At 37.6% G+C, this 10,966-nt stretch overlaps 1 protein-coding gene across 1 annotated transcript; it reads left to right on the top strand.

Annotated features, from left to right (window-relative positions):
• Positions 1–7,866: 7,866 nt before the first annotated feature.
• LOC129922416 (uncharacterized) lies at positions 7,867–10,164 on the top strand. Its single transcript, XM_056008405.1, has one exon. The coding sequence runs from the start codon at positions 7,867–7,869 to the stop codon at positions 10,162–10,164; it is 2,298 nt and encodes a 765-aa protein (XP_055864380.1).
• The last annotated feature ends 802 nt before the right edge of the window (positions 10,165–10,966 follow it).

Here is a 10,966-nt window from a genome sequence, read left to right on the forward strand (position 1 = left end):
TCCCTAGGCTGCACATCTAATGAGACTAAATTATAAACAATCTGATCCCTAGGCTGCACATCTAATGAGACTAAATTATAAACAATCTGATCCCTAGGCTGCACATCTAATGAGACTAAATTATAAACAATCTGATCCCCAGGCTGCACATCTAATGAGACTAAATTATAAACAATCTGATCCCTAGGCTGCACATCTAATGAGACTAAATTATAAACAATCTGATCCCCAGGCTGCACATCTAATGAGACTAAATTATAAGCAATCTGATCCCCAAGCTGCACATCTAATGAGACTAAATTATAAACAATCTGATCCCCAGGCTGCACATCTAATGAGACTAAATTATAAACAATCTGATCCCTAGGCTGCACATCTAATGAGACTGCATTTATAAATAAAAAAGCAAGAAGTATAAATTCTACAAATGCACAAAGATAGTTGATTTCATAACTACATCAAGTCGTCGCGAAGTGGGAGACTTCTGTCCATCAAGACTAGAACCGAGCGATACAAAAACTCGTTCGTTCCTTACTAGGTCAGACTATATCAACGCTACTCGTTGATCCGGAAACCTGAAAAGGATCAAGAGGTCTGTGTGTAGTCACTCAAGTAATTCTTTATGTTGTGTCTGTTCTATTTTTGTGAATGTTTCTATTGTGTTGTTTTTATATTAGAAAAGAGTCCTTGTAATCACAACAAATTTCCACAAGGATCAATAGAGCAAGTCTTAGTCTTATGTAGGTCCATATACGAATGACTGGCTGGTCGTGTAGTACGTTCTGCGGGATGCAGTCTTGCAGGAGGTTTGGACGAGGTCGTAAATCATTTTTAGTGCCAAAGAACGTTCGAAGCTTGTAAAATAAACCAAAATAAATATTTGCGAATGTTCTTATGACTCCATGTTCTGACTTCATGTTCTGACTTCATGTTCTGACTCCGTATAGTGACTTCATGTTCTGACTCCGAGTTCTGACTCCGTATAGTGACTTCATGTTCTGACTCCGAGTTCTGACTCCGTATAGTGACTCCATGTTCTGACTCCGAGTTCTGACTCCGTATAGTGACTCCATGTTCTGACTCTGAGTTCTGACTCAGTATAGTGACTCCATGTTCTGACTTCATGTTCTGACTCCGAGTTCTGACTCCGTATAGTGACTTCATGTTGTGACTTCATGTTCTGACTCCGTATAGTGACTTCATGTTCTGACTCCGAGTTCTGACTCGGTATAGTGACTTCATGTTCTGACTTCATGTTCTGACTCCGAGTTCTGACTCCGTATAGTCACTTCGTGTTCTGACTCCGAGTTCTGACTCCGTATAGTGACTTCATGTTCTGACTCCGAGTTCTGACTCCGTATAGTGACCTCATGTTCTGACTCCGTGTAGTGACTTCATGTTCTGACTTCATGTTCTGACTCCGTATAGTGACTTCATGTTCTGACTCCATGTTCTGACTCCGTATAGTGACTTCATGTTCTGACTCCATATAGTGACTCCATGTTCTGACTCCGTATAGTGACTTCATGTTCTGACTCCGTATAGTGACTTCATGTTCTGACTTCATGTTCTGACTCCGAATAGTGACTCCATGTTCTGACTTCATGTCTTCTATCACCTTGTTTTGTATTGTGCAAACGTGTTAAAATGAAATCAATATTACAGAATTGTTTAGATCGAGTTAGAAAGATCAAGCTAACAGGAAGTACTATTAGTAAAAAAAAATAATAGAACACACACAAACACACAAACACAAACACACAAACACAACTCGTGTCTTAACTCTGGATTGAACTTCAAACAACAGTTTTCTATATCAAGTGTACTCTGCCTGGACGGTGAACTGTTTCACGTCTGCTTGTCATGCCAACAAATCGTAAAGAGATCATCTTTTGTTGTTTTCCCTCCAACTGATGCCGTGAGAAGAAGCGACTTGTCACCCGAACCTGTCCCCCAACAGAGCTGTCACACGGGACAAACAACTTGACGACTGGACCTGGGACTAACAAATCCTCGCGTGAAGGGTGAGCCTAGGCAACGTCTTAACTGCTGTCATTGGCTGGATTAGACTCGAACATAGCAGCACTGACACTTTAACACTTTTAACTAACATCCTCCCACCACTAACATCACAAGTAATGGCCAAGTTTAATTCTATGACCACACATCTAAGGGAGATAACTACGAAAATTTACAACGATTTAATAAAGTGAGTTGTGTCGCTTACATTTGTTACCGAACTTCCTGATTTGAGATTTGTAATTCATGTTTTATTTATAAAATCTCCACTTTGTTATTTATCTAACTGCAATAATCCTAATTATTTTAAACGGCGGCGGGCAGAAGGATAGATCGCTTGAATGTTGATCGAAAGTCGCATGCTCGGTTCTCGTGGAGGCACGTAGATACATTTTTTTTTCGTAACATGGAGATCACTGCTACGGTCCCTGGATTAATGTGTCCCTGGTCTCAGTTGTGGGTAGTAAAGATACGAGGTCCCCGTGCTGACCACACAACTTCCTTATTCGTTGTATAGGAAATAAATGCTCTATGATCTATCTATGTCAAGAGAATACGTTTCTGTTACAGCCATCGCCCTAATCAAATAAATGAACAAGCCAAATATTGAAAAACAACAACAAAATAAAAATGTTACAAAGAGAGTTTGTGTGGAAAACTCAAACTCAAAATAGGCCCCCGAAAAGATTCGCTCAGGTAGATAAAAAGGCAAGTTTCTATATTTTAGAAAGAATATCAGAAACTATGAGCTACAAACTATCAACTACAAACTATGAGCTACAAACTATCAACAGCTACAAAAAGATACAAAAAGAGGAGACGTGATGGTGTCGAGTTTGTTCAACGACTTGATATGGAGATATATTAATGCTATTATTAGTGCATTGTTAATATTCATTTGCATTCAATCACCTGATGATTATGAAAAAAAAAAAGTTCCCCTTTCAGACCTCGTGGTCTATAGGGAAGATGATGTAAAGGTCATCTGACTCTGTGGCCAACGTTCAACGATATAGTTAAATCCTAGGTGTCACTTGAAGAGATTAGAAACATGATTAATAACTAATATGGCCACATCACAAGGTCCTCGGGGCTCGCAAAGACCTTCGTTCAGGGAACAGTACCAGGAAGAAGATGAAGAGTAAGTCAGAGAAAGCGATGGGAAGACAGTATCAAAAGAATTGACAGGCCTGTCAGTGAATGAAATTGTATCCAATGCAAAGGACAGAGAGGAATGGAGAAAGACGGTTGACTGATTTTGTGTGGTGCCCCAACGGTCCAACAGATAAAGGGAAAGGAGAAGGTGAACGCGAAGTTAAATGTCAACCTGGCCTAACTGATGTTATGGAATGATTATCTAATTGATCTATCTATCTATCTATTTATATATATAGCTCCTCCTTCGTGGTCGAAGATGAACACATTTCTATGGATTCGAAGATGACTGTAAAGTCCAATCCTCGCTATAAAAAGCCAGCCGTATACATGGCATGGGTGGATTGGGTCAGTTGCAGATAGGCCTGCTTCTTCTCTCAGCTCTTTCACCCTGGTCAATCTTCTTGCTTCAAATCTTAAGACTCCAAGATTCACAGCTTCACGCCATGAGGAGCGATCCAGAGCTAATTGTTTTGTAAAGAGTTACTCTCTCAATTATAGTTTCAATAAATATAACTCCTCACTTTGTCATATTGCTCAGTCTATGCAAGAAGTTATAATTCTTGTCTATAATATGAAACACTGTTTCCACTTGTATGGATACTAAATACATTTTGTTCTCTTTAAAATAAAAGTAATTTTTTTTTGTAAATATAGTAGATTATAGGACTGATGATTACTTAACTTTGTAATACAATTTTTAAACAAATTCTTTTTACAAAAAATCTAAAACCGTTTGCGTAAATGTGTAAAAAAATATGTTAAATGGTCATCTACCTTACTAAATAGTCTCCCGTTTGTGTTACTATTTATAATGAACAATTGTAAAAATGGTGTACTTTTATGAAAAAACTGCTTGCAGAGTTGATTAAAGAAATTTTTTTTCGCTTTCAGAAAAGAAAAAAGTAGCCGTTGCATCAGAACTTTAAAAGGTCTAAAATATCATGATGTCGGATTTTCCATATCTTTTCTAGTTTACGAGATCTAAACGGGACGGACGGACGGATGGACGGACCACACAAAACTAATAGCGTCTATTCCCCTTTCGGGGGTGCTAAAAATTCTTACCCCCAAAAAATATCTAAAGGGAAGAAATGTATATTTATAGCCACATATATCAATACTGTAAGATTTCCTTTAATCAATATTAAACTAAATTAAGACATTACCACTAATTTATGAATAAATCGGTAAACTTTTGCTTATTGATATATATATATATATATATATATATATATATATGTATGTATGTATGTATGTATGTATGTATGTATGTATGTATGTATGTATGTGTGTGTGTGTGTGTGTGTGTGTGTGTGTGTGTGTGTGTGTGTGCGCGCTTACGTATGTGAAGAAGTGAGAAACAATGCTGCCTGGTTAAGAAACGCTTTTTTTGTCACTAGTAGGCCTATATGAATTTAAAAGAAATAAGTTGCAAAAACTAATTAAAATTCGATATGAAATACATTTTTTGACAGCACGAATTTAAAATGGTCTAGGTAAAATCCAAGTAGGACATTGCTATCGAATAATCTAGGATGGCTGCCTGGTCGTGCGGTTTGCGCACTGGACTGTCTTTCAGATTTATCGATGGTCCCGGGTTCAAACCCTGCCCGCTCCCATCCCCCGTCGTCCTGCGGGAGGTTTGGACTAGAAAGTAATCATCTTCCACTCTGAAGGAACATCCGAAACATGTAAAACATTTTACAAACAATCTTATAATTTCTTCTGCTGGGTAAAATAATAAAATAATAATATTTGAGAACCATAAAACAAGGAGCCACCAATAGGTTAGTAATTATTATCTCAATGACACAGAAGAAGTTAAAACACTAAGCCTCAAGATGGACCACAACACACAGCTGACAGTTTATTGCTTTCATTTAGATTCCGCCTGTAAATGAAGGACAATAAATAAACATGCTACTGCCATGCACGAGTTGCCTCCACTGTATTGTAGCAATAAATGTCAAAATGTAGATCTAGCATGGCGTGATAAAGAAATAGCACTAACGAAACAAAAATACTTGTGGTTTTGGGTCTAGTCTCGTTAGGTAAAAGCTGAGGATGTGGACGAGTACAGTCTGGGCGACAACCTTGAACAAGACGACAGGAAGTGTGAGCGTGAGAGAACTCGGAACATAGGTCATGTCACGCCAGCTCAAAGACCAAAACACGCGGTAATCTCTAGATCTTCTCGGGGTCAAGCAGTCCCTACTTATTGTCCATTACTTGTGTTCGCCTGTTGATTGTTAGCAATAATTAGTAAGAGATCTTTCTTTTCATCTTTTTTTTTTAAAAAGTAGTTGTCATTTATTGTTTCTTTGACCAGTGACTAATGAGGATGTTTTTTTTTTAATCAATTAATTACAATAGCAAAACTTCTATCTATGCTTGTAGGTGTGGCTGAAAAGTAGAAAATTTAAATTTGAAATTTGACTCCAGCCGATAGGTTTTGCTGAGCGCCCAGAGACTTCCGACAGATGCACCTCTACCCCACCTATCCACAAATGTGCGTGAATCTGAGCTCACTGATTTGCTATATGAGTATTAGAAGCATAGATGTCGCGCTAATAATAAGAATACCTGTAACAAATGTCTGATAACAAATGTCTGATAACAAATGTCTGATAACAAATATCTGTAACAAATGTCTGATAACAAATGTCTGATAACATATGTCTGATAACAAATATCTGTAACAAATGTCTGATAACAAATGTCTGTAACACGCAACAAATGTCTGATAACTAATGTCTGATAACAAATGTCTGATAACAAATAGCTGAAAACAAATATCTTATAACATATGTCTGATAACAAATGTCTGTAACACGCAACAAATGTCTGATAACTAATGTCTGATAACAAATGTCTGATAACAAATATCTGTAACACGCAACAAATGTCTGATAACTAATGTCTGATAACAAATGTCTGATAACAAATATCTGATAACAAATGTCTGATAACAAATGTCTGATAACAAATAGCTGAAAACAAATATCTTATAACATATGTCTGATAACAAATGTCTGTAACACGCAACAAATGTCTGATAACTAATGTCTGATAACAAATGTCTGATAACAAATATCTGTAACACGCAACAAATGTCTGATAACTAATGTCTGATAACAAATGTCTGATAACAAATATCTGATAACAAATGTCTGATAACAAATATCTGTAACAAATGTCTGATAACAAATGTCTGATAAAAAATATCTGAAAACAAATGTCTGATAACAAATATCTGTAACAAATGTCTGATAACAAATATCTGATAACATATGTCTGATAACAAATATATGTAACAAATGTCTGTAACAAATGTCTGATAACAAATATCTGAAAACAAATATCTGATAACAAATATCTGTAACAAATGTCTGATAACAAATATCTGATAACAAATGTCTGATAACAAATATCTGTAACAAATGTCTGATAACAAATATCTGTAACAAATGTCTGATAACAAATATCTGTAACAAATGTCTGATAACAAATGTCTGATAACATATATCTGATAACAAATATCTGTAACAAATGTCTGATAACAAGTGTCTGATAACAAATGTCTGATAACAAATGTCTGTAACTGTGACAAGAGGGACAATAAGGGTGGCTACCTTTATTTTTTATTAGAGTTAGCCCCCTTTATGACTTGATTTAAGTCCCTGTCAATTGTTTACGATCGCCACTCTCTCTTGAGCCTTTCAACTGACCAGTGTATTTTGAATTAAATCTATATACTGTTTAACTCATCCTTGTGTTGTACTATTGTTGTGTTACTCAAGAGGAGTGTGCCGCTGTTGTGGGAAGAGTATTTCGATAATGAGCTAAGTAGATTTTATCAATTTGTTAGTACTAAATTGATTTATGTAAATGGTATAGGTCTACTTAGTCTCTTATCCTCTTCTGTATGTTTTTTTTTTGAAAGACATATTTTGTTTAGATACGAGACAGTAGTGTGTCTCAAGAATGACGTCATTTCATAGTTAATGTATGTATGATATTATTGTAAACTAATGTAAACCCTCGCTTTGGTTTTTGACATAAAATGTCTCATGAATGACGTCATTTCATTGTTAATGCATGTATGGTATTATTATAAACCATCTTTTTGGTTTTTCGGCATAAGACATTATTGTGCCTCTATGATGGTGGTCCTTTCATTATATTGACCTGAAACTGTCTTGCTACTTTGCTTAGTTTCATTATGTCATTTTCTTTTGGTGAGCCTTTATTGCAATTTATATTTTTCATGATCTTTTCCTTTTGTTTGTAAATAAACTCCTTTTTTTTTGTTGTAACTGAAATCTCAGAATTATTATTTGTTTGTCTCGGTAGTATTATACATCTAGAGGCTATAGTTATTAGCCTAGATAATATAATTGGGACCACAAAGTACCACTGGACTAACTTGCTAGTACAGTACAGGTCACTGGTCTTATGACCTATCCTATTTTTAGGTCACATGGGGGCTCGTGAACAGGGTGAAATAGTTTGTTTGTTTTCGTAAAGACCAGTGCGTCTTCCCTTGAACCCTACTGAGATATTACAAGGACAGTATAGTTTTTTTTCATTGTAATTTTTGATTGTATACTGTAAAATTCTGAATTGTGATTTCATTATTTTTTGTTTTCTTCTGTACTAGTATTATTTTCAGGTTTCTAAATCCTAAAAATGTCTGTAAAACAAAGTGAACTTCTGGACTTGTACGAGACAGGAAAGAAATTAGGTTACCAGAAAGAAGAACTTGAAGAATGGGTTGCCAGAGCTATCCGGCAAAATGAAGAAAGGGACGCAAGAGCAGAGGAGAGAAGAGAAAAGTTCAGAATGCAGGAAGAAGAAACACAGTTCAAAAGAAAAATGGAGGAACTGCAGGTGACAGCAAAAATCAAGATGGAGGAACACGAATCTAAGGCACGAATTGCAAAGGAGTCCAAAACAGCTGAAGCCAACGACGAACCCAACATCAGAAATACAAGGCGCACAAAAATGCAGAAGTTTGTTGAAGGGACAGACAGAATGGATTCATTCATCCATAGGTTTGAAATGCTGATGAGGCTGGAAGGCGAATCCCAGAAAGAATGGGCCAGAGAACTCCTCAGCCTAGTGGGTGGAAGAGCACTAGATGCGCTGCAGGTGCTGAATGACAAGGACGTGGGAGACTACACCTTGCTGAAAAAGACTCTACTAGAGTTTTACCAATGCAGTGAGGACGACTATAGAAGTAAATTCCACGCTCTGAAACCACCGAACGACGGCAACATGAAACAATTTGTCGGCGAGGTGAAAGCTACTTTCGAGAAATGGTTTCAGTCCTCAGGCATTGAGGAATCTTTCGAGAACTTGAAACAGTTCATCATAGTAGATAAAATAATTTCGTCGGCTGGGGAAAATCTCTTTGCATTCCTCCAAGAAAGAAAGCCCAGACATGTGGACGAAGTCCTGTACCTATGCCAAAGATACGTTGCTGCTCATCCTGGCGAAAGTTTGCAAAAAGCTCCTGTGGATCAAGCAAGTGCATTGTTTGCCACAACGGAATCCAAATTTACAGAATCTAGTACAACAGATTCAAGACAGAGTACAAGATGCTATACATGTGGTAGATTTGGACACGTGGTGAAACAATGTAGAGACACAGGCAGAAAAATGTATAAGAAAAAGGAAGTAGTGGCTTATGTAGGCGGGCTAGATAACAACCTGTCACCATATGTCAGCCCTGCAATCGTGAATGGCCATTACATCCAGGCAGCCCTAAGAGATACAGGGGCCACAAAATGTGTGGTGTTGGCAAAGTTGGTGAATCCTAATCAATATTGTAGGAAACGTTGCAGACTTCAAGGTTTTGGTGGCCACATTAAGGAGTATCCGACAGCCAAAGTACATATCAACTCCCCATACTTCAACGAAATGGTGGAAGTAATAGTGGTGGATGAAGGACCATTTGAACTGCTGATAGAAAATGTTCCTAACATTGGTTTTCCAACAGAGTCTCAAATTACCAAATGGAAAGAAACTTATAGCTGGTGGCCAAGACAAGTAGAGGATATGGAACAACTAAACCGATGTCATGAAAATACAAATGTAGTACAAGAAACGATACAACAAGTAGAAACCAGGCAACAAAAACTAATCCGAGAACAAAGAAATGATAAGAAAGATACTGACCAGATAGATGAGAAACCTAAACTTTCAGTTGACTTTTTCTGTAATCCATTTCAAAACGGCCTACCATCAATAGCTGACCTTCGTGATAGCCAGATGAATGACATGGAAATAGCCAACATCATCCACAAGCTACAAGGTGGCGATACAAAAATAGGCCAACAATATGCCATGCATAATGACATTCTTGTTAGAAAGTGGACAGAAAAATCATCACTTAATGGCAGCACTGACGAACAGACCCTTAAAATTGTAATACCTAATGTGTTCCGGTCTGAAATATTAAGGCTTGGTCATGACATCCCTATGTCCGGACACTTAGGGATTGACAAAACACGGCGACGCATATACAAACATTTCTACTGGCCAGGCATTAACAGAGAAATAGCTGAGTACTGCAGATCATGTCATGCCTGCCAAATCACGGGAAAGCCTAATCAATCGCCTCCAAAAGCGCCTCTTCAAGAGAATATAACACCAAAAGAACCATTTTCACACATCCTTATGGACTGTGTTGGTCCATTGCCAAGGTCAAAACGAGGGAACCAGTACCTTCTTACCATAATGTGCAAGACTACGCGCTATCCAGAGGCAGTACCTTTGAGAAACATCAAGGCAACAACCATTGTGACAGCATTGTCAAAATTTATCACAACGTTCGGGTTGCCAAAGGTTATACAGATCAAGGCAGCAATTTTATGTCAGACATCTTCCAACAGGCACTTCGTCAGATGGGAATTGAACACTCGGTTTCAACGGCATATCATCCCGAAAGCCAGGGTGCCATCGAACGCTTTCACCAAACACTGAAAAACATGGTGAGAACGTATGCTGAGACCGAGACAAACACTTGGGATGAAAACATTAACTTCTTACTGTTTGCTCTACGCGATGCCCAGCAAGAATCGACAGGGTTCAGTCCATTTGAACTTGTGTTTGGGCACACAGTACGAAGTCCATTGAATATAATTAAAGAAAACTGGATACCAACTCAAGAGGAAACGAAAGACTTGAGGGTATATGTTAGAAATCTAAGGGACAAACTTTTTAGAATTAATGACTTTGCTTATAGCAATCTTAGAGAAAGCCAAAATAAATCCAAATCTATCTATGACAAGAAGTCCAAACAAAGACAGTTTAAAATAGGTGACAAAGTATTAGTGGAAACGGCAACGGAAGGTGATGCCCTTCAGAAAAGGTATGATGGGCCATACGAGGTAGTGGGCAAGGAAAGTGATGTCAACTACACCATACATGTCCCTGGAAAGAGAAAAGGAAAAATTCGTTGTCACATAAACAGGTTAAAGAAATTTCACGAAAGATCCTCAGATCAGGCAACTGCACTAGCTATTGTAAAGAGTTCAGTCCCCATGGGAAAAGAGAACCAGGTATTCGTGGATACCGTTCTCGACAAAGAAATCCCTACAGTTAAGATAAAAAATTCTGAAGCCCTGTGTAAGTTGTCAGAAAAATTAGAACATCTTAGTCAACGAGAAAGGGAAGCAATCAGTGATTTAATCGAAGCGTACCCGCAGCTGTTTTCTGATGTGCCAACGCAGACAAACTTAGTGATACATGAAGTTAATGTAGGGGATGCAACTCCTGTGAAGCA

The sequence above is a fragment of the Biomphalaria glabrata genome, chromosome 13 (assembly GCF_947242115.1).
Source record: "Biomphalaria glabrata chromosome 13, xgBioGlab47.1, whole genome shotgun sequence".
NCBI classification, from domain to species: domain Eukaryota; kingdom Metazoa; phylum Mollusca; class Gastropoda; family Planorbidae; genus Biomphalaria; species Biomphalaria glabrata.